The 23,037-nt window shown below is 60.7% G+C and overlaps 1 protein-coding gene across 2 annotated transcripts in view; it reads left to right on the top strand.

Moving 5' to 3' along the window:
• LOC116828942 (syntaxin-binding protein 2) overlaps positions 1-19,780 on the top strand; it is a 51,232-nt gene extending 31,452 nt beyond the window's left edge. The window contains exons 4-19 of one of the 2 annotated variants that reach the window (XM_032787477.2): positions 591-667; positions 3,179-3,257; positions 3,967-4,070; positions 5,386-5,534; positions 5,728-5,812; positions 10,712-10,842; positions 10,987-11,094; positions 11,966-12,023; positions 12,568-12,633; positions 13,363-13,443; positions 13,777-13,915; positions 15,265-15,371; positions 15,867-15,956; positions 18,282-18,367; positions 18,911-19,068; positions 19,611-19,780. In XM_032787477.2, the coding sequence (XP_032643368.1) occupies positions 591-667; positions 3,179-3,257; positions 3,967-4,070; positions 5,386-5,534; positions 5,728-5,812; positions 10,712-10,842; positions 10,987-11,094; positions 11,966-12,023; positions 12,568-12,633; positions 13,363-13,443; positions 13,777-13,915; positions 15,265-15,371; positions 15,867-15,956; positions 18,282-18,367; positions 18,911-19,068; positions 19,611-19,690 (1,598 nt within the window). In that variant the 3' untranslated portion in view covers positions 19,691-19,780. Of the gene's footprint in view, positions 1-590; positions 668-1,607; positions 1,687-3,178; positions 3,258-3,966; positions 4,071-5,385; positions 5,535-5,727; positions 5,813-10,711; positions 10,843-10,986; positions 11,095-11,965; positions 12,024-12,567; positions 12,634-13,362; positions 13,444-13,776; positions 13,916-15,264; positions 15,372-15,866; positions 15,957-18,281; positions 18,368-18,910; positions 19,069-19,610 lie in introns of both variants that reach the window. The other variant, XM_075061190.1, reaches the window with a different exon arrangement.
• Positions 19,781-23,037: the final 3,257 nt, after the last annotated feature.

A 23,037-nucleotide genomic window follows, 5' to 3' on the forward strand; every position in this document is an offset into this window, starting at 1 on the left:
GAGACAGGGTGTGGGGCTGGCTGCAGGCAGGGCAGGGGGGTGCGGCAGGAGCTGGCTGGAGACAAGGGGTGCGGGGCTGGCTGTGGGCAGGGCAGGGGTGTGTGGGGCCGGCTGGAGGCAGAGCAGGGGGGTGCGGGGCTGGCTGTGGGCAGGGCAGTGGGGTGCGGGGCTGGCTGGAGGTAGGGCAGGGTGGCAGGTACCAGGGCCGTCCCGGGGGCTGGGGGGCGTGGTGCCTGAGGCCTCTGCGGGGGGAGGGTTCTTGGAGGGTGCCCCAGGCTTCCATGGTGGGTGGTGCCTCTGGGGCGGGGAACCACACCCCAGCGCTCCCCGGCAGCGCAGCTGGGCCAGGTCTCTGCACTTCCCCCCACTGGTGAGCGCAGGCCCTGCCCTGTTGCAGAGCTCAGGAGTGGGGGCAGGGTGGGGCTAAGCAGGGGCAGGGGCCCTGGGGAAGAGCCAGAGCAGCAGGGAGCAGCGCTACCAGCAAACATCCCTGTGCTCCTTGGCTTTCCCTCCCTCCCATCCTGGTGAAGAGCAGCTGGGGCAGGTGGCTAGGACACACTGACCCACACCTAGTGTCTGCTCTCTCCTAGTCGTGGAAGATATAAATAAGCGCCGGGAGCCAATCCCCAGCCTGGAGGCCATCTATCTGCTCAGCCCTGTGGAGAAGGTAGGAGCTTGGGCCTGGGGCAGCTAGATGGGGAGCAGGAGAGACCCTGGGGCAGCTCCTAGTGCTGCCTGGAGGTGGCGTTGTACGGGGGGATGTGCAGCACAGTGTCAGGATGGGAATGGGGCCAGTAGGGGCTCCCCAAGAGGCTGCTTCCCTGGAGCTGGGCTTCGTGTTCTTTGCCATATGAGGCACAGACTGTCCCCCAGACCTCTCCACAGTGCAGTCCCCTGGGGGTTGGATGGGAAAGTGCAACTGGCAGAGAGAGGCATCCTCAGCTAGGCTGACCAGATAGCAAGTGTGAAAAATAGAGACAGGTGTTGCGGGGTAATAAGAGCCTATAGAAGAAGAAAACCCAAATATCAGGACTATCCCTATAAAATCGGGACATCTGGTCACCCTAACCTCAGCTGAGACTCAAAGCGAAGGAGAATCGCTGAGGCAGAGGCTCAGGTAGCAGGGGCTGCGGGGGAGGAGGATCTTGCGTTTGCAGCCCAGAGGCGAGTGGAGGGAGGCCAGGGGCAGGGGGCTCTCGTAGAGCAAAGGGGAGCAGGGTGAAGCCCCGTGCCCGCGTGGGCTGCCCGCAGAGGGGGTGTCGTAGCTTCCTACTCAGATTTGAACCTTAGCGTTCATAAACTGAGAAGCTAGCATGAAACTCCCCCAAGCTTATTACCAGCTTGGATCTGATATCGCTGCCACCAATCAGGATTCTGAGTACCTGATAAACTCCTGGTCTCCCAAAATCTTCTTGAGACTGTCCGGGCACATGGCACATGCCCTGCTCCAGGTGGGGAGGGAGCCCAGAGACGGGGGTGAAAACCAGCCCACCTCCTGATGGCATCATGCTGGCCCTGAGTCCCCAGGGGCTGGGCATGGGCTGGTCCCTTCGGGCAGCAGGGAGGGGGCTCGGCTGGTGCTGACAACTCCCCTCCCCCCTTTGCAGTCGGTGCAGGCTCTGATCAGTGACTTCCAGGGCACCCCCACCTTCAACTACAAGGCAGCTCACGTCTTCTTCATCAGCTGTGAGGATCAGGGGGGCAGCGGATCCCCCAGCTGGGAGCCTGGCCAGCGACACACTGAAGGGGAACCGGGGTGTCTCTGTCTGCCAGCAGGCCAGTGCCCCAGCAGACCAGATCAAAAATGACCCCACCTATCCCTTCCTCCTTGTTCCCCCATGGGCCTGCCTCCAGCCAACACGGCTCACAGCGTGCGCCCAGAAAAGCAGCCTCTGGCTACCATTCCCAGCATGCATTGGCCCATCAGTCCCAACTGGGTGGGGGGATGGACACCACCAGAATACCCAGTGTGTCAAGGTCACGTCTGCTTCTTCTCCCATTACAGCGGCAGTGGGGATCCCAAGTCCCCGTTCCTCCTTGTGCATCATTGGAGTTGTACAGTCTGGTCACTTCCCCCTGTGGGAGGGACTGAGGGCAGGGTGTGAGACAGGGGCTACCTGGAGAGATTGTCCCCCCCCTCCTGCTGCTGATGCTGCAGAAGGCGAGAACCCAGCATGACTCTGGTTTGGTGAGGCTGGACTCATCGTTGACTCCTGTGTGCCCCGCTGGCTTGCCCAGTTCCCCATAGGTGTGCAGCTAATCACTCTTACGGCCCCTGCTGTGCCCGTCCTGGCCTGTCTGTGGGGGCTGGCGCTGTGCTGGGGCTCCTGAGCCCTGTACCTGTCACCCCCACCACTGCCTTTGCCTTGCAGCCTGTCCTGAGCCTCTGTTCAAGGAGCTGAGAAGTCACAGATCACCAAGGCCATCAAAACACTCAAGGAGATCAACATGGCCTTCCTGCCCTACGAGAGCCAGGTGAGGGGTGGCTGGGCTTTGGAGGAGAGTAATGGTCTCAAGTCGCAGTGGGGGAGGTTTAGGTTGGAGATTAGGAAACACTATTTCACTAGGAGGGTGGTGAAGCACTGGAATGGGTTACCTAGGGAGGTGGTGGAATCTCCTTCCTTAGAGGTTTTTAAGGTCAGGCTTGACAAAAACCTCTAAGGAAGGGATGGGGATGATCTAGTTGGGGATTGGTCCTGCTTTGAGCAGGGGGTTGGACTAGATGACCTCCTGAGGTCCCTTCCTACCCTGATATTCTATGATTCTGTCACAATGGCCTGTCATGGAGTCTGAACAGCTTCCGAACACCCTGCCTGGATAGCTGGCGCCCGGTGAGGGAGTGGACCCTGATGGCGGCTGCCTGGGACGGCTGTTCCCTGGACGCTGCTCAGAGCCCACTTAGTACAGCTTCAAGGCCAAGGCCAGGCCCCATCTGTGGCCAGGCACAGACACTTGTGTGCCAGTGAGAGACGTGACTGGGCCCTGAGGATGTCCTGGACATGGGCACTTGCTCCAGTCGGGGAGGGAGCCCAGAGCCAGGTGGGTGAAAACCAGCCCACCTCCCGATGGCATCATGCTGGGCTCTGAGTCCCCAGGGGCTGGGCGTGGGCTGGGCCCTTCGGGCTGCAGGGAGGGGCCTCGGCTGGTGCTGACAACCCCCCCTCTCCCCACTTTGCAGTCGGTGCAGGCTCTGATCAATGACTTCCGGGGCACCCCCACCTTCACCTACAAGGCGGCTCACGTCTTCTTCATGGACAGTGAGTATCGGGGTGCGGGGAATCCCCCAGCTGGGAGCCTGGCCAGTGGCACACTGGGCCCTGGGGGGTAGCGAGGGGGCTCTCTCTGCTGAGAGGCCAGTGCGCAGCACCCCGATTACGCTCTGCCCTCCTGCAGGGAGATGCAGCCCCAGCAGGCCAGACAAAATGACCCAACGGACCTGCCTCCAGCCAGCATGACTCTCAGACACATGCGACGTGCGCCTAGAGAGGCGGCCTCTGGCTACCATTCCCAGCACGTATTGCTCCATCAGTCCCAACTGGGGTGGGGGAACGGGACACCACCAGAATACCCAGTGTGTGAGGGTCACATCGGCTTCTCCCCATTACAGCGGCAGGGGAAGCCCAAGTCCCCGTTCCTCCTTGTGCATCATCTGGAGTTGTACACTCTAGTCACTTCCCCCTGTGGGAGGGCTGAGCGCATGGAGTGAAACGGGGCTGCATAAGAGAGATTGTGGCCCCCCCTCGCTGCTGATGCTGCAGAAGGCAAGAACCCGGCGTGACTCTGGTTCGGGGCGGCTGGACTCATCGTTGACTCCTGTGTGGCCCTGCTGGCTTGCCCAGGTTCCCCACAGGTGTGCAGCACTACTGCCCTGCTGTGCCTGTCCTGGCCCTGTCTGTGGGGCTGGAGCTGTGCTGGGGGTCTTGAGCCCTGTGCCTGTCACTCCCACCCACTGCCTTTGCCTTGCAGCCTGTCCTGAGCCTCTGTTCAACGAGCTGAGCAAGTCACGGATCACCAAGGCCATCAAAACCCTCAAGGAGATCAATGTGGCCTTCCTGCCCTACGAGAGCCAGGTGAGGGGTGGCCGGGCTTGGAGGGAGCGGGGCTGGAGCGGGGCAGGCAGTGAAGTACAACATCCCACCCTTAGTGTTCCATGTGGCTCTAGGGCCCTGGGTTTGATGCCAGCACAGGGATTAGTCAGCTGCTCACACCCTGTGAGACGTGGAATCGCTGGCTTAGATGTCTGGGCGAGGAGGGCCCTGCCTCCCTGGCTTTACCAGCTCTTACTGATGGTTTATACCAGGCCTGCAAGACAGCCCGATACTCCACACACCTGCCCTTTGCCCAACCGCCCCATCCCCTTCTTGTGTCGTCAGTGGATTCCCCCCCTCACGCCCCTGAGGGGAGGGCTGTGTTGTCAATCCCAAACACATTGTGGAAAATGAGGGACAGAGAGTCATGAGCCTGGTCTACACACAAAAGCTTTGTTGGTATGGGTTTGTTACGGGGACATGAGAGGAAAAAATCCCCCCTTGTAACTGAAGCAGCTGTGGTGACAGAGCCCCTGGGTAGATGCCGGTATGCTGGTAAAGCAGTCCTTTCGCCACTATAATTTATTTCACCTGGGGTACCGGTGCCAGCTGTGCCAAGAGAAGCTCTGGCTGATATAAGCTGAGTGTCCGTCAGGAGGCTTTACTGGTTCACTGGTCCTGTTGCGCCAGCAAACCCTTCATGCGCCGATATTGTTTTATTGGTGTCCAAGCACGTTTGCCCCAATGGCTCGTTCTGTTTGGCCAGTGAAATAAGCGACAGCGGCAGGCGCACGTTGATGCCAGGTTTGCCCGTGGCTACACTGGCGCTCTCACCAGACTAGAAGTGTGGCCAAGCCCTCTCCCACAACATTGACTTCTCCAGGGCAGAGACACACCCCTGAGGGCACCCAGGAGTCTGTAGCCAAGTAAGGACCTGAACCTGGAGAGTTTTCGTCCCAGGCTGGTGCATGAATCTCTGGGTCGCTGTCCCTCTACCACAACAGGAGTGGCTCTGGCAAAGGGATCTCCCTCACAAGGGGCTTGCTACAGCTCTGCCTGGCTGGCCTGGTTACCAGCAGTTGGCACCAGCCCAGTCTTGGCCACTGAGCAAGTGAGAGGGAATTCTGATGGGAGATGGCATGCCTGGCAGGGCTAGCACCATGGGGAGCAGGGTCAGAGCTGTGCCATCATTCGGGGGCAGTCAGGCCAGGAGGAGCATATCTAGGGTGAAGACTGCTTTCCGCTGCCCATGGTTCCTCCCTGGCAGCCCAGGGGCTGGAGGTTATGGGGGGAGGTTAGCTTGAGTGTGCGGGGAACTCGAGGCACCAGGGTCTGATCTCTGTCGCCCATCCCCCAGGTATATTCCCTGGACAAGCCACAGACCTTCCACAACTGCTTCAGCCACTACCGCTCCTTGGACAAGAACAAGCAGATGGAGATGCTGGCAGAGCAGATTGCCACATTGTGTGAAACCCTGAAGGAGTATCCAGCCATCCGCTATAGGAAGTGAGTGTGCCTGGGGGCAGGGGTACCTGACCACCCCCATAGGAAGTGAGTGTGCCATGGGGAGGTACCTGGCCATCCTCTACAGGAAGTGTTGTGCCCAGAGAGAGAAGGGTACCTGGTCACCACCTACAGGAAGTGCATGTACCCATGGGGGAGGAGCTGTTTCTGACCCACAGGATTATCTTTGCTGCAGGGATCATGAAGATAACTTCCACCTGGCGCATGCTGTGCTGGCCAAACTCAACGCATTCAAGGCAGACAACCCGAGCATGGGAGAGGTGAGCGAGCTGTGCCGGCCATGCCCTCACCATGGGACAGAGCTGGGGTGGGGAGGGGGGAGCACATGAGAAGTAGAAGGAAGAAGGAGTGATTTCGAACCTAATGGGGGAAGGGGTGGAGTCTAGACCCCCTTGGAGTTCCTAGCGAGGGGGGCAGGGTGGGGATCTAGAACCTCCTTGGAGATCCTTAGGGGCTGGCAGAACAATAGCATTCCCTGTGTGGCTGGGCTAATGGCCCCAGCCCTTCTCTAACACTGGCCATGGGCAGATCTCAAAGTGCCCTACAAAGGCCAATGTCCTTATCCCCTCTGTACAGATGGGGAAACTGAGGCACCGACTAGGGAAGTGTGTGCCCAGCACAATTTCTCTCCGTTTCTAAACAGGGCAGTTGGGTCACAAAACTAAGCTTTGCACACAGAGCCTCTTCCACACCTGGACACTCCTGTCTGTGTTTGCTCCTACACCATCTCCATGGTATCGGAACCTCACTAGTGAATTCAGCTTCCCAGGGGAGGCAGGGTGGCCTGTGTTACAGATGGGGAAACTAAGACATGCAGGGAGTCTGTCAGAGCAGGACTAGAACCCAGCTCTCCCGAGCCTTAGCCACAAGTCAGCCCTGGCCTGTGGGCTTCCCCCAGCTTCTGCTGTCCCCGTCCCACCCCCAGCAGAGGGGAGCTGTAAACCCACCCTTCCCTGGATTCTTGCACAGGAAACCCAGTGGCTCCTGTCCCTCTAGGAGAAGCAAAGTGATGTAAAATCCAAGGCCTTCCCAGATCTCTCCCTTCTGCTCTTGCTTCCAGCCTTTGCCGAGCTGCTGGGAGACTGTGCACCTGTGACCAACTGGGAATGTTTGAGATATCTTTTATGAAGCTGATGTGTGCCTCAGTTTCCCCTATATGTTTCATGGCTTCTCAGGCAGGGGGCTGGGGTGGAAGGACTCTCGGCGAAGGTAGTAATCATGGTGGGGAGGGGGAGGGGTGTCACCTCCCTATGTTGGTGAAATGAAGAGAATCAGACCCAGATCAGCCTGGGGGTCAGAAAGACCGTGCCGGTTCCAACGGCTTCTGGCTGGACACTCCTAGCAGGGAATTGGAGCAGGGCCCCCAGCTCAAGAACACAGAGTTGGGAAGGTTCGAGCTGGGGGATAAGTGGGGGAAGCTGGGAGCTCTTGTCTGGGAACTGACCAAGGTCAGACCGAGGCCTGGTCTACACGAGGCAATTAGGTCGGTGTAACTGCGTCGTTCGGGGGCATGAGAAAGGCAGTGTCACTGAAGCGGCGCAGCTGCAGTGGTTTACATGTAGACAGGCCCTGAGCGAGAGACCCGGAGTTTAGCTGCAGCTCGTCCGGGCTCTGGGCTGACGAGAACAGCCTCTTGCTTTAACCTTCAGTGGGCTGGGCTGCCGGGGCTGGGGTCCAGGTGCCTAAGGAACTCAACTGTTCTGACAACACTGGGTGAGTGGCCCTGTCACCCAGGCCGAGGGGCATTGGGACCTGCGGAGTGGACAGGTCTGTCTCAGCTGGACTTGCTGGGCAGGGCTCACAGGGTGAAGCGCAGTGGTTCAGTCTCAGGAGGTGGGGAGGCCATGTGGCCTGTCCTGGAGGAAGAGAGAGACCTGTTGGGGTCTGGCACAGCAAAGGGCTTCCTCCCAGAGACTTCCCCAACTGGGGCCTGGCACTGACCCTGTGGATCCATGAGCTCCTTTCCCATCTGAGGCAGTGTGGTCTAGTGGATAGAACCCTGGACTGAGACGGGAGACCTGGGTTCTATTCCCAGCCAGGTGATCTTGGGCATGTCACCTCCCCTTTCGTTGTACTTAAAGAACCGTACAGGATCTTTTCAGGGGGAATAAGGCAAAACGCCACATTTATTAGCAATACATGTATTAATTAACACTGATCATATGCATATGATCTCTGTCTGTCTGTTACACTTACATACACATACTCTGTCTTCTTGTTGTTACCAATTAGTTGCTCCCCCTAACTGCACTGGCCAGGTGAGTTAGATGGGGGAGGGGGTGGAGCCGGGCTTCTGTCAATCCGGATTGATGCTCACATGTTGACAAGAGGAGTCCCAGGGTCCTCTGCAAGACACCTCACCTTTATAGCAGCTTCCCTCTTATGCAAATCTGTACAAGATTCAAAATCTGTGTCTGTGTCCCTTGGTCCTTTGTCCTGCTTTCTTCTGGGTGTTGTCTTAATGCTGCAAAGAGGGTGTTTCCAAAAGAAGGTGCTGGCTTCTAACCCCCAAGGCCGTCAATATGTCTGCTCTTCTTTAAGGAGCCCACTTGACAGGTTTTATTGTCCTTGGGTCTGGCTTCCATCCCCTCTCCAAGGGCTGCAGCCCTCTGGAGGTGCTGCCTTCCACACCTTGCTAATTCACCCCTCGTTCATTCAACAGGGCAATTGATTAAGGGAGTGGAAGAGAAGATCTCATTTTACTAGCAAAAAGACATTTTTCTTCTACTTTAACTATCCTTAGGGGCTATAACATTATACCAAGGCTTAACAAAGTTTTCTATTAAGTTTTTCTACATAGGGATCTGATACAAAGTTCCTATATCAAAGGACTTGATACAAAGTTGTATGAAAATAGCTTAATACAGGGTTATACAAAGAGACATAATACAAAATCATATGAAAGTTATGTGAATATTTATACAGATTTATCTACACTTTTTGTGCCTCAGTTTCCCCATCTGTAAAATAGGGATAATGATACTGGTCTCGCGCAGGGGGGCCCCCTCTGGGATAGCTGGCTACCGTGGCGCACATGCTCTGTAACTCACAGCTGGCAGCACCGACCTGCTTCCAGAGGGGAGCCTGCCACATACCTGACTGCCCAAACCATCTACACAGGGAAGGGAGTGACAGCATGTTTGTTAACCACCAGAGCTACTTGCTGCAGCAGACCTGGTTCCAGCCTGCAGCCCCCGTCTGATCTGTGCTATTCTCAGGAGCTGAGAGCAGCACTGGGGAGGGCAAAGTCCTGCTCCGTGCCCACCCTGCTGCTGTTACTCCTGTGAGTCCCCCAGGGATATTCCTGAGGCTCTTGCCAAGCCTCCCTGTCACAGGTGTAAGCACTATTCCCATGTTACATGGGGGAAACTGAGGCATGGAGCAGCCAGCCGGAAGTAGGTGGCAGAGGCAGGAATAGGAGCCAGGAGTCCTGACTGCCCAGCCGCTTTCAATAGAATCCAGACAGCAGGTCCACCACAGAGCCAGGAGTGCTGACTCAAGGCCCTGCTCCATGCAGCACAATCCCGGCTGGCCAGTCCAGTGTGCCCTCTCCTTGGCAGCTGGCGCAGAACCCCAGGGTCTCTTGTAGCGTGGCCTCTAGCAGTCAGATCTCCAAAGCCACCCAGCCCGCGGTCACGGCGCCCTAGGGCCTTGTCTGCACTAGTCCCTCTTGCCTTGATGTTTCCCAGCTGCCAGCCCTGAGGGGTAGCTGGCACAGGCAGTGCACTAACCACCCCTCTGCTCTGGGCAAGGTGGGGTGACCCAGTGGTTACACCAGCCCCCCTCTGCACCCAAGGATCCCTCCAGCAGAGTCAAACTGGCAAAGGTGTGAGCAGAGTCTGGGGGGGCTGGGCATAGCAACCCACCCAGACTGGTAGAGCTGGCAAGGAAGGATGGCCCAAGGGGTTGGGTGCCAGCCTGGGAGTTGTGAGCCCCGAGTTCATGTCCCTGCTCTGCCACAAACTCCCTGTGTGACCTTGGGTGAGTCACTCAGCCTCTCTGGGCCTCCATCCCCCTTTGCAATGGGGTGACAGCTCTGCCCAGCCCCACATGCATGGGGGGGTGAGTGGGATGCAGCAGTGATAGTGAGGTGCCCTGATGCTACAGTGGTGGGGGCCAAATACTCCCCCAGGAGAGGTGCTCCCTTGTCAGCCTCAGCCCATTTACCCAGAGGCTGTGGAGACCTGCCAGGCGAGTGGGTGGTGGCTGGTCCAACTTTTTGCTCTGGCTGAAAATTGGGCCAGGTACTGAGGTGGGACAGTTGGGGAAGTGTCAGGGGCTGTAGTCCCCGCCCCCTCTCCCCTGACTGTGCTACCCAGCAAAGAGCAGACGCAGATGCAGCCCCTTGCCAAGGTGCTCCTGGGTGGGCTTGGGTTCCACTGGGGACGCTGGAGCCGGTTTCAGAGCCGTCTGCCATGGAAGTGCAGGGTTGGTCTCATAGCGCCACCTGCTCCCCAAAGAGGGCAGTGCATGCTGATCAGGCTGAGAGTGGGGGCTGGGCCAGGGCTCCCCCCCCCACCCCCAATGATGTGGGTCTGAGATGCTGACCATTTGAGTGGCCTCTGTCCAGCTGGATGCTGGGAGGCCACTCAGGCTGGGAGTGGGGAGCTAGAGCCTCACATGGGGTCCCAGCTCAGATGCAAGGTAGGGCATCGGGATAACGTCCCATTGTCTCACTCTGGGACCTTGTATCAAAGAGTCTTTGGTGTTAGTTAATGATAGACTAGCCAGGGTCTTCTGGTGTAGTGTGTATCACACCCTTCCCCCTCCAGCCCCGCAGCATATGGGGCAGGGAGCAGTTGGGGGGCTGCCTTGCAAGGGGCATGCTCCAGTTGGTGGAGAGGCACAAGCAGAGAGCATGCTTGGGGGAGGGGGGCATTGTTGTTTGCACGAGGGGCAGGTGTCCTGTCCCTGCAGGGGGCGTTGCAGGGCAGCTGGGTGGGGAGCTCTCTCTGTCGGTCAGGGCGGGACCCCAAGGCACATCCCAGATAGCTTGAGGGGTGTCTCTTGGCTTCCCCCTGGGGTTGGGGGCTGGGCCGCAGAGAGGACGGGTGGTGAAGTTTCAGGCTATCAGGACCCACTGGATTGTGCTGTGTGAGCCAGGCCAGGACCCCTCCGCCGGAGCAGTGGGTGACAGGTCTCTCTCTCCTTTGCCCCAGGGCCCCGACAAAGCCCGCTCTCAGCTGCTGATTGTGGACCGGAGCTTCGACCTGGTGTCCCCACTGCTGCACGAGCTCACCTTCCAGGCCATGGCCTATGACCTGCTCAGCATCGAGAACGACACCTACAAGTAGAGTCTGGCTGCCAGCAGGGGGCGCCCCGCACTCCCCCTCAGGCGGCTGGGAGGGTGGGACCCAGGCACCTGCACTGCTCTGCAGCCCCCACAGTCGGGGGAGGGGTGCCACAGACTGACCCCATCTCCCCACCCCCACAGGTACGAGACAACGGGCATCAGCGACTCGCGGGAGAAAGTGGCACTGCTGGACGAAGACGACGAACTCTGGGTGCAGCTGCGCCACATGCACATTGCTGACGTCTCCAAGTGAGCGCGCTCAGCTCTGCCCCCTGATGTGGCCCTCTGTGCCTCACCCACCCCCCTGTACACACCCCTCCATTCCCCACCCAGGGCTAGAATCCACCTCCTTCCCCCCCACACACCACTCTGTGCCCTGTCTAGTGCCGGGACCCGCTACCCCCCTTCCTCCTCAGACACACCTCTCCCACCCAGTGCCAGGACCCTCCACTCCGTTGACACACCCATCCCCCTCTTTTCCAGTGCCAGGACTTCCCCCATTCTCTACACACACCCCTCCCCACCCTGGGGCCCCCTTGGACACACCCCTTCCCTTCCCTTCCCACCCCACCCAGTGCTGGAATCCCACACCCCCTTGGATACATTCCTCTCCCACCCAGTGCAGGGACATCCCCCCCGCAACACACCCCTTTCCTGCTCACTGCCAGGACTCCCCCTCCCACCCAGTGCTGGGGCCGGTCCCTCAGACATGCTCCTCTCTGAGTGCTAAGACCCCCTGGACCCAGCCTCTCTCCCCTAAGGACCCCTGAGCGCTCACTTCCAGAGCCACTGTCTGCATCTCCTGTCAGGCTTCCCCCAGTCCCAGGATCTCCCCATGCACCTCACAGCCTCCTTGAGTGAGTCCCTCACTGACCTCCTGCTGGGCCCGCTGCTGCCCCCAGACCCCCCCAGCAGGATGCAAGGAGCCCTCAGGGGTGCACTGAACACTCTGCCTTGGGGTAACTTGGGAAGAAACCCCCACCCTCCCTGTCTGAGGCTCTCAAGGCAGAGAACCCTGGTGCCTGTGGGGCGGGGGCTCTGTCCCCTGTCGCATAGGACAGGGCACCCCCTACCTCCAAGGCAGTACCTGGCCCCGGCCTGACCCCTCTCCCTGCTGCAGGAAGGTGACGGAGCTGCTGCGCACTTTCTGTGAGAGCAAGAGGCTGACCACGGACAAGGTGCGGCGGGGGCTGTGGGGAGCAATTGGGGAATCCAGCACAGAGGGATCGGGGGGCCCATCCCACAGCCACTGATGGGGAGAGGAGGCTGCCCTGCTACCCTAGGAGGGGTTGGCGGGGGGTTGGGGCTGTCCCATTGCTCCCAGAATTTGCCTGTAAAGGGCTAAGAGGTGTATGTGGAGCCCCCTGCTCCCCAGCCAGATCTCAGGAGCTCACCTTGGTGGGGGAGGGCAGAGGCCCATGGGGTGTGATCAGACAGCAGGCTTGGGGCTGCGCAGGGAGCGCCGCAGGGAGCCAACGCTGACATCTCCCTGGCCTGCTGCTGCTTTACACCCTGGGAGGCACTCGGGTTGTGGGGCTGCCAGCTTGTTCCAGCTGGCCTGGGAAGAGCAGGTCTAATGCAAGCCGCAACCACACATGGCCTGAGTGACCCCCCCGGCATGCATGGCTGGGCTGCTGCGGCTGTCCCTGGGTGAGGCCTCTGCCCTGCAGGGGGCTCCATGCACTCGCAGGGGGCCAGGATCTCACCACTGCCTCCCTCCAGGCCAACATCAAGGACCTGTCCCAGATCCTGAAGAAGATGCCCCAGTACCAGAAAGAGCTGAACAAGGTAACGGGGCTGGGGCTGTTAGTGGGCAGGGGCAGGGCATTCAGTGGAGTTGATGGGGGGGCAGGGTGTCTGTGGGGCTGGTGAGGGACAGTAGGGACTTGCTGGGCGGCAGGGCACACTGGGGAGCTCTGTCCAGGGCTAGGCAGGAGTCCTGCCCCAGTGATGGGACTCCCTTACTGCCTGATAAGAGCTGCAGACCTGTCCAGTCAGGCAGAGCCATTTCCCCCCCAGGTGCTGTGTGGCATCTTGGGCAGCAGCCTGCCCGTCAGTGCCCAGAGCTGCCCCGTTAACCCCAGCAATGGCAGCCGTTGGGTAATGTCCGCGCCTTGCTGCTGCAGCTCTCGGGAGAGGGCCTTGGTAGGCTTCCAAACCAGCCCGTTGGAACGACTCCTGGTGCCACTGGGCCATGTGCCAACAAAAAGCTCCTGGCCACTGGCACGGGTATCCCGACACCGGCTGATCTCCAAGCCCCCAACCTCATGGTGACTAACAGAGAAGCCGTGGGCTGGTTTGAAAGCTGCTCCCTCCTCCCGATCCTCCCCTCCAGCTGCCCTGCTCCACCCCAGAGGTGGCTGCACATCAGTGCTGGGCAAAACAATCCCTATGTACTCGCCTTATACAGCCAGTTGGGGCTGCCCATGTGGCCAAGGTGCCCTCTTTGGGGGTGCAGGTGCTCTGGACCAGCTGGTGATGCAGTAAACTCCCCCATGCCCCGGTCTCTCCCCGCAGTACTCCACACACCTGAACCTGGCTGAGCACTGCATGCGGCACTTCAAAGGGACGGTGGAGAAGCTGTGCAGCGTGGAGCAGGTGGGTCTGTGGGCAGAGCCTGGCTGGGGGGCAGAGTCTGGCTCATGGACTTAGCCCAGAGAGAGTGGTCTCAGACCCGCAGGCTCGCTGAAGCCAGTGCCAGCCCCCACATGCAGCACGGGGTGCAGAAAGGAGACATGGGGCTTATGTTACTCCCTGGGGGCCCATTGCTTACCCTAGGGGGAGCCGACTCCAGGGAGGAAGGGGCCCTGGCACAGAGGGTAGGCGAGCTGTGGGTTGTGGAGCCATCGCGTCTCCCATCCTGCTGTGGGAGAGGGAGGAAGCGGAGTGGCCTGACCTGGACCTTGTGTGTGTGCCCCCCTCACCCCCTAGGACCTGGCTATGGGGACGGACGTGGACGGGGAGAAGATCAAAGACCCCATGAAGATTATCGTGCCCGTCCTGCTGGACCCCAGCGTCCAGGCCTACGACAAGATCCGCATCATCCTGCTCTACATCTTCCTGAAGAACGGTAATGCCACAGACCTGCAGGGGGCAGCACTGGGGGGCCTGCTCCGGCAGGGGGCGCTCCTGGAGGCAGGTTCCGGGGCTGTGGGGGGAATAGCACTGCTCAGACTGACACGCCCCCAAGCCATGCAGGGCGCCTCCCAGCCAACCGCTTCCCGGGGCCTGTGTCCAGCCTGGCTCTATGACTCTGTCTCCCCTCTGCCCACCTCTCGGTGCCTAGGAGCCAGCCAGTGCGCCGTGCCCACGCTCTGCACTGCCCCCTGGGGTCAGACCTGGCAGCCTTTGCTCCCCACTGCTGCCTTCCCAGCAGTGTCCGCCCTCCACGCTCCCCGCAGCCCATTCTCTGCAGGAGGAGGGGAGAAGACACAAGCCCCGAGCAGCCCCCGTGGCCTGTTCTCTGCAGGGAGGGGGGATGGAGACACACACCTGGAGCAGCCCCCAGCCCGTTCTCAGCAGGGAGAGGGAACATCCCTCCCTTCCTGCAGGCTGTTCAGATACCGTGTTCTGCCTCTGAGCCCCCTGCGACCAGTTCCCTGCCCACCCCTTGTGCCATCCCTGGACCAGCTCCCTGCTTCTTGCTGCATCCAGCCCCTTCCCCCAGCTCACCAGGGCCTGGGGAACCTCAATGACCCTGACACTTGGCACAATCCCTCTTCCCCCATCGGTTCCTGCCCCATGCTGGCTCGGTGGGGCAGGGCCCTGCTCTGGGGCCCTTCCTGTAACCCTGCTCAGGCACTGCCCCCGTGCCCATTGCCCAGGCCAGGTGCCCTCATGTGGCTCCTCTGGCTGCCCAGTTTCCTGGACAGGGGGCCTGTGGAGTTGCCAGGCCTCCCCCTCTGCACTAAGCAGCAGTAAATGGTTTAGGGGGGTTGCCCTCCCTCCAGCTCAAGTCCTCACAGCCTTAAAGACCCAGGCCTCGGCTCTGACACTGCACCTGACTGGCTGCAGGAGGTGAAGCCCAGATCAGGGGAAGGGGAGGCTCCCACTGCACTGCCGGGGGGAGCTAGAGAGACCCCTGCCCCCAGCGCCCGAGAGAACCTGTGGAGGGAGGAGCTGCAAGGACCTGAATTCGATCATTAACTACGTGGGGTCCAGTGAGCTAGAGCGGATGGTTCTGGGAGCCAGGACTCCTGGGTTCTACCCCCAGCTCTGAGAGGGGAGTGAGGTCTAGTGGTTAGAGGGGGGCTGGGAGCCAGGACTCCTGGGTTCTAGCCCTAGCTCTGAGAGGGTTGGGAAGAGCAGGATCTCAGGATTTGATTGGGGAACTAGGACTCCTGGGGCCACACACTGAATGTGCCTGGGCTGTGGGTGCATCCCAGAGGTGCTAGCGCTGACCTGTCTCTCCCCATGCAGGTGTGGGCGAGGAAAACCTCACCAAGCTGATCCAGCATGCCAACATCCAGCAGCAGAGCAACATCATCCACAACATGCAGCTCCTGGGCACCTCCCTCACGCCTGGGGTAAGGGACTGGGGCCGGGGCAGTAGCTGTACCCATGCCGGGGGCAGATCTGTGCTGCACAGGGGAGCCTAGGCCATCTTGGGGGTGCCCCCTATGGCAGTGACCTACTCCCAGCACAGAGGTGGCCTCTGCCCCTGTACAGTGGTGACACCCTCCTCATATGGGGGTGACCCCCCAGATACTCCTCATCTGGAGTGACCTCTTCTGCTCCTCAGATCACCAGGGGGCTGGAGCTGGTGACCACTGCACGGGGTGACCCAGGCCAGCCTAAGTGTCTGCGATGAAGGGAGGGAGGCGGCTCTGTTCTCCCATCAGTCTCCCCTCCCCTCTCTCTCTCTCTCTCTCGCTCAGTGATCCATTCTGTTCTTTTCTCTGCCTCTCCCCTGCCAGCCTGGCTGGAGCGACTCAGGTAGGCCGCGCTCTCCCTGTCTGCCCCCGTTCCCACTCCACACTCCCTGCCTGCTGCCTCTCACCCCCTCTTCCTTCCTCCTCCAGAGCGGGCAGCTGCAACCCGAGAGGAAGCTGCGACTGGAGTCCACCTACCAGCTTTCCCGCTGGACCCCCAGGCTCAAAGACGTCATGGAGGTACCGGGCCATCTCCTTCCTGGCTTTGGGGTGGGAGTCACACCTGGCAGGCTGGGTCCAAGGGGGGGGGGGGGGGGAGGTGTTGGTTTGGGGTCAGCCATGTGTAGAGCCCCACAAATCTTTTTCTGCAGATAGTGGATCGGCTGTGGATACAACCGTGCAGGGCTCTACTCCCCAGCAGCACCTGGCCTGTGGCATCCGGCTCAGGCAGCCCGGGGGACACAGCATGCTCAGGGCCAGTGGCTGGGCGACAGGTCGGAGTCGGGGCTGTCCGGCACCCACTCTCCTCGCCGCGCTGCTTCCTATCCAGCAGCTCGAGCAGCACCAGCGTCCCCACCAGCTCCTGGGCAGCAGAATTTGGGATTGGGGCAGGCGGGGCCCCAGCGCCCCACCCCTCCACCCCACTGTGGATGCAACACGCTCTGCTGCTGCCATGTGTCGTCGTTGCTCATGACCCTCCAGGAGCAGCACATGATGAGACACCTCTTCCCCTCGAGACCCTGCTCTCACGGTGCCCCTTACCCACAGTCTCCACCCTCGCGCTGCCTCTTCCCTGCAAGTCCCCTCCTCCTCACCCCCCTTGCTAGCCCTTGTGAGGGCTTGCTGCTGAGGGTAGGGTGACGAGACAGCAAATGTGAAAAATAGAGATGGGGGTGGGAGGGTAATAGGAGCCTATATAAGAGAGAGACCCAAAAATTGGAACTGTCCCTATAAAATCTGTGCATCTGGTCACCCTAGCTGAGGGTGAGGATGTGGATACAGGTAAAAGACAGCTAGCGGATCACACATCCACATCCTTGTATCCTTAGAGGGTCTAGCCATGTGAGGGACTTATCAGAGTTCTCTCCTGCTGCCATCCTTCGGGGTCTTAAATTATAGGCACGAGTGCAGAGGAGTTGTCTTGCTCAGTGCTGAGATGCTGCCACCTCTGGGGTGGGGCACAGGTGGTTTATACAGGCTCCCTCACCGGGGCTGAATTCTTCCTGAGCAGTGGCAGGCAGCTGTTAACAGCTGCATAGCAGCACTGCCTGGGAGTCTAGGGCAGGTGGTGATCAGTGTGTGGGGCTGGAAGTGCAGGGGATCTAGGCAGCACACTGTCATTGCTGGCATGAATTTGACTGGAGCGCCAGGGTCGTCACCAATGGCCAACAAGGTCCTTCGCCTAACCTCCAGTGAGGAGCAGCTGTGTGACATTCATCTGAAGGACGAACTCCTGCTGCGCAGTACTGGTCACTGACTGACCAGGGAGAGTGCCCCCTGCAGAGCGCCCCCCCTCCCTGCTGTACAGCGCCCCCTAGTGCTGCACTGGGGCCAACACTGACTGCCAGGGGAGAGTGCCCTGTGCTGAGCACCTCCGCCCACTCCCTGCAGTACAGTGCCCCCTAGCGCCACACCGGGGTCATAGAGCACCCTCTGCTGATTCACTAGCACCCCCCAGTTGCTTTTCCTTAGAGGTCTCCCATCCAAGCGCTGGCTGGGCCCAAACCTGCTTAGCCTGTGAGAGCTGACATGGTCACTTCCCCCCCAACCTTGCTGGGGGCTGAGCCCCTCATCGTCCTAACCTGTGGGGCACTTCTCGAGGTGGCGGGAGGGAGGGAGGGAGAAGGAAAACTTGGTTGCCTTCAACCTACTGGCTTGGGGCTCCTTCAGGATGACACACACCCTGCCCCCCCATCCCCCTCCCGGCAGATCACAGGAGAGGAGCTCCAGCGCTGTGATGGTTCCTACAGTGGGATTTTGGGGCAGGCAGTTGCGGTAGCCTCAGTCCCATGCCTAATCCAATTAGGCCCCCTCCTCTACGCCAGCCACAGCTCGGCAGGCCTTAAGCTTCCCAGTACAAGTCAACGCAGCGGATTAACGTAAAAACCCCTGTTATGTGGCATTCGGATGTATCGTAGCCTGGGCCCCCTGCATGACTGGGACACACCTCATGGGGCAAGAGGCAGGGCCTGGATCTGCCCGCAGCAGGGAGGGGGCACTGAGGGCAGCTCCCTGCCTCCCCTTCCCCCCCCCCCCCCCAATGCAGGGCCCTGGATCCAGCTGCAGGAGGTCTCTGCCCTCCCCAAAACAGTGGATGAGTGGGGAGTTCACAACAGGGCACTGAGCAACTGATGGGGATGAGTGGAGATGGGGGGGTATCACGGGAGGGGTCAGCATGTTCTTTGCTGGCTCCCCATGCCCCACCCTTGAAAGGGGGCCCCTGGCTGCTCCCCCCAGGGACTGTCAATCATTCAGTGAGGAGCTATCCAGTGGGGCCCAGCCTGGCCCTCAGGTCTGAGGTGTCTGCTGCTTAGCCCCTGCTGACCTGTTCCCCACCGCCCCCAGGACACCATTGAGGACAAATTGGACAAGAAGCTGTGGCCCTTCGTTTCGGACCCAGTCCCTGCCGCCAGCTCCCAGGCTGTTGTCAGGTAAGGCTGAGCCTGGCTGGGCTGTGGGGGGCAGAGCCCTGACATCCCGCCCCCCTGGGGGTAGGAGCATCTGTGCCTGGGAATCCATGACCAGAACCCTGCCCTCTACAGGGGAGGGGGTACCCAAGACCCTGGACCCCTCTCATCATGTCTCCCGCCCCCCAGCAGTCCCTCAACACACCAGGGCCCAGGATGGAGGGAAGGGACTGGCCGGGCTGTAGACAGCACCCCCAGCCCAAGGTAGGTGCCACCCTCCCCTACTCCCTCTTGCCTGCTTTGGGACTCCTGTCCCACTGCCTTGGGCAGGGCCTGCCCTTCCAGCTGGCATTCCCTCAGCAAGCCCCTGGTATCCACACTATCCCTCTCTCCCCCAGTGCCTGCTTTGGGCAGTGCCCACCCCTCCGCCTGGCATTCCCTCAGCGAGCCCCTGGTATCCACACTGCCCCTCTCTCCCCCAGTGCCTGCTTCGGGCAGTGCCCACCCCTCCGCCTGGCATTCCCTCAGCGAGCCCCTGGTATCCACACAGTCCTTTTCTCCCCACAGCGCCCGCTTCGGGCATTGGCACAAGAACAAGCCAGCGGCTGAGTACCGGACAGGCCCGCGCCTCATCATCTATGTGCTGGGTGGGGTGTCCATGTCTGAGATGCGCTGTGCCTATGAAGTGACCCAGGCCACCGAGGGCAAGTGGGAGGTGGTGATCGGTGAGTGGGGCGAGTCCTGGGGGGGAGGGCGGCTGGAATGCCCAGGTCAGGGACAGTCGGGACCCCCTGGGAGGGGGAGACCCTAGAAGTGCCCACCCAGCACCCACAGGGCACCCATGCCACCCTCTGTCCTCCTGCACCCGGGGGCCTGGGAACAGATGTGCGTGCCCCATATGGCCTGTATCTAGCCACCTGATCTCCTGGCCCCTGGCTCCCCAGGCCCCTCCTTGCCCAGGGACCGTGTGGGGGGGTTCCAGTCAGACACCCCGAATAACACCCATAGGGATATGGCTCACCCCCTGCACACACCTCTGAGATCCAAGGGTGAGGAACACTGTCAGTGCATGGATTCTTGCCTGGATGTGCAGGGTACAGCAGCACAAGGGATGCGGTGCCAGGACATGGGGGTTGGGTGGCAGGAGACAGCCCCTCTCCCCCCACACTAGAGCAAGGTCCAGCTGCAAGGATGGGGGACATAGTGCTGCCAGCCTCATGCCCACCCCACTGTGCCCACCGCTGCCAACCACCTCTCTCCTCCACAGGTTCCAGTCACATCCTGACCCCCAAGGGCTTCCTGGATGACGTCCAAGCCCTCGACCAGGCAGCCCCCGTGGAGGCCTAAAGCAGCCCCCTCCCCCCAGAGACTCTGTCCCCCACAGCTCGCTGCCTCCAGCTCCACCTGCTCTTCTCAACAAGGCACCTTCCTTCCATACTCCTGGCAGTAGTGTTGGTTCTTGAGGGGGTAGAGGGAAAGGGACCTCCAGGCTGCTTGGCTGTTAGGACAGGGGGCAGGCCAGGCTCCCTCTCTGTGGCACAGGGTCCTAAGGCTGCCACCCTCTGTGCCCTGTGGCCACCCTGCCCTCGGGGCAGGGGAGGGGGAGAGAGTCAGGCTCTGTTATCTACCAGTCTCAGCCATTCCTACCTACCCTGCCTGGGACCCAAAGCACAGTCCCTCCCACAGCTGTGAGCAGTGGGGGGCGCACAGAGACTACTATCAGCGTCTGGCTTTGGGGGGAATGTAATCCAGCCGCTGAGCCCAGGCTGTGTCTGTCCAGTCTGCAAAGGGTTAAAGAGAACCACCCCCCCTTCTACTCCCAAATCATCCCCTTTCACCCAGCCCTGGCTCCCTGCAACCCTCCCACCACAGCCTGGCACCTTGGCCTCTCGGCCCCGTCCCCCGTGGGGACCTGGTCTCCAGAAGCGGGGAGGGGCAATAGTAGGAGTTGCAGCCAGCTGGGGACATCACCTGGAGATGGGCTACCGCGGACACCTCAGTAACTGGGGGTAGTGCCAGGACTGCATAGGAGGTGCATACAGGGTGCTGGTCAGCAGCGGGGCAGAGCCGGACTGCACCTACAGCCCCGCAAGATGCAGTCTGGGCTCGCTGCCCTGCTGGGCCTGGATCAAATGCCCCTGCCCAGTGGCAAGACACCTTCCCAATACCTTTCCCTGGGTATCAGAGTCACTCCCTGAGCACCTGGAGCCCCAGCTCCATCTGGGACACCTAGCTCCATCCCCTTTGGCTCTGATCAAGCCCCAAGCCAAGCCTCACCCCCTGCATCTCACGGGCCCTAGAGATCCCCTCCCTCTTGCCTGCCAGCAGGGCTGTGCTGGGGCAAGCGCTGGCAGGAGAGACCCCAGATAAAAGTGGTGACCTCATTTACCAGGAGTGACCTCCCAGGGCGGTAAAGAGGGGTTTGAAGGGGTGGGTATTTTCCCTGCTGGCCCTGCCCCCAAGTTACTGGCCTGCTGGGCATGTGCCTGGGCCAATAAAGTGCGATGCCAAAGGCTGGCCGAGGTCTCAAGCGGGGGAAGGGAGAGGACAGGGCAGAGTGTATGGCTGAGGGCCTGGGATACCCTGGGATCTTTCCAGCTTCCTGTTCAGATCCTGCTGCAGGTTCCAGGCATCCTGGCTCTGAGTCACCTGGCCAGCGCTGGCCTCCCCCCAAGGAGGGTTGGGTAGTGGCTGCTCCTTTCACTCTTGGACCAGGGCCTGGGGGCAGCTCTGCTCTGCCCTGCGGCTGCCTCCTTCTGGTGCAGTGCTGGCTCACCCAGCCATGCCCCAGAACCTACACAGTTCCCCGTCTCCCACTGCCCCTACTCCCTCATTCTGCCTCACTGGTCCGTGTGACAGAGGGAGCCCCAGGAGTCCCCCCAAGCCAGCTATAGGGTCCCCATCAAGTGTGGGGTTGGGGCAGGCACTGAGTACCAGGGCCCAACCCTCAGGCTGGAGTCTAACCTCACTCCCACAGAGAACCGTACCCACCCAGTCCACTGACTCCCAGCCCCTGCTCTAACCACTAGCCCCCGCTCCCCACTAGGGTGACCAGATGTCCCAATACTATCGGGACAGTCCCAATTTTAACACATTTGTCCCACGTCCTGACCGCACATTGGTCGGGACGCCCTTTGTCCCAATATCGGGACCGCTGTCACTGCCGAAGTCCCGGGGCTGGTGTGGTGGTGTTCACTGGGGCAGCTCACGGTGGCGCGCCCGCCCGCCAGCAGGAGCCTGCAGTGCTGGCGGCCCCTAGGCACAGAGGCGGAGGGGGTCTCTGCATGCTGCGCCGGTTCCCTCCTGCCCAATCAGAGCTGTGGGGGCGGGGCTTGCAAGTGCTGGCAGCAGGCGGAGAACCCTCTGCTCCCCCTACCCCACCCCACCCCATCCACCTGACCGGACCTGACCCGACCCGACCCTAGGAGCCAGAGGGACCTGCAAGATGCTTCCCAGGAGCCGCCCCAGGTAAGCGCCGCTGGGACTCCCCACCTTGCCCCCCAGCAGGTCCCTCTGGCTCTTACAGTCGGGGCCCCATGCGCAGTGCAGAGAGCACCGTCTCGGGCTCTCGCCATCCCGGGGAGCACAGTGAGCCGGCGTGGCTGCGAGCTGGGGGAGAAGCCTGCCCCAAAGTGGTGGTGCAGCGCCACTGTCGTATCCGCCACTTCCTGGCTCCAGGTGGCTGGAGAGGGGCCCAGCACTGCCCTGCCCCGCAGACCGCATAGCTCCACTCCCCACTCACCATACGGACAACTCCCTGTGGTGTGCGAGCTCCGTTCAGGGCTGGGTGCTGTGCATGCCAGCGGGGTAAATAGCAACCCGACCCCTGCCATGCCATCCCCACACGGCCAGCCCGCCTGGGCCGCTGCCCACCAGCAGCCGTGAGCCAGCGAGGGTGTTTGGCTGGGGATTGCAGCCTGCAGCGGCCGGAGGCAGGGGGGGCACCGAGGGGTCCGCGGCAGAGAGCAGGGGCTTGTGGTGCCTCGATGTGGGGCAGTTTCCTGTGTAGGCTCGTCCTGCCAGCCAGGCCAGGTCTCCTCTCTGGCACCCTCTAGCCTGTGCCAGCACCTGGGGGTGCAGTGGCAGTTTCTTCAGCTCCTTCCCCCATTGGAGGACGAAAGGAGACAAGGTTCATCCATCAACGGGGGTTGGAATGAGCTGCCAGTGGGGTCCTACCGTGATACACCTAATTAACGATCAAGACCACCCTGGGCCAGTTTGCCATGGAGATACAGATTCTGCCCCGAAGAGCCCCGAAGGATCCGATTTCCCATCTCACCCCATCTTTTCCCCCAGCTGATGTTTTGAAATTCCCACCCTTTGCTTGGGTCATTTCTCTACCTGGGCTGAAGAGAAACTCCTTACCCCCACCCATGCATCTGCAGTGGTTTTCTCTCCTGCCCTGTTGCTTCAGTTGGCGGATGTGATAGCAGAGCCATTGGCCATTACTTTTGAAAATTCACAGCAATCGAGGCAGGTCCCAGATGACTGGAAAAAGGCTAATGTAGTGCCCATCTTTGTAATACACCTAAGAAATAATACTAAATGCTAATGGGACTGGATTGGCCCAGGTCCTGGGGCTGACTGTTCGGAAGGGTATGGTGCGCAGCGTCAGGGAGGTGGCATTAGGGTGGGGATCCAGGAGGGTGTCCAGCAGCAGAGAAGTCTCTAGGAAATAGCCAGGGGACACCCTC

This window comes from Chelonoidis abingdonii, chromosome 26, assembly GCF_003597395.2.
Source record: "Chelonoidis abingdonii isolate Lonesome George chromosome 26, CheloAbing_2.0, whole genome shotgun sequence".
Lineage (NCBI taxonomy): Eukaryota > Metazoa > Chordata > Testudines > Testudinidae > Chelonoidis > Chelonoidis abingdonii.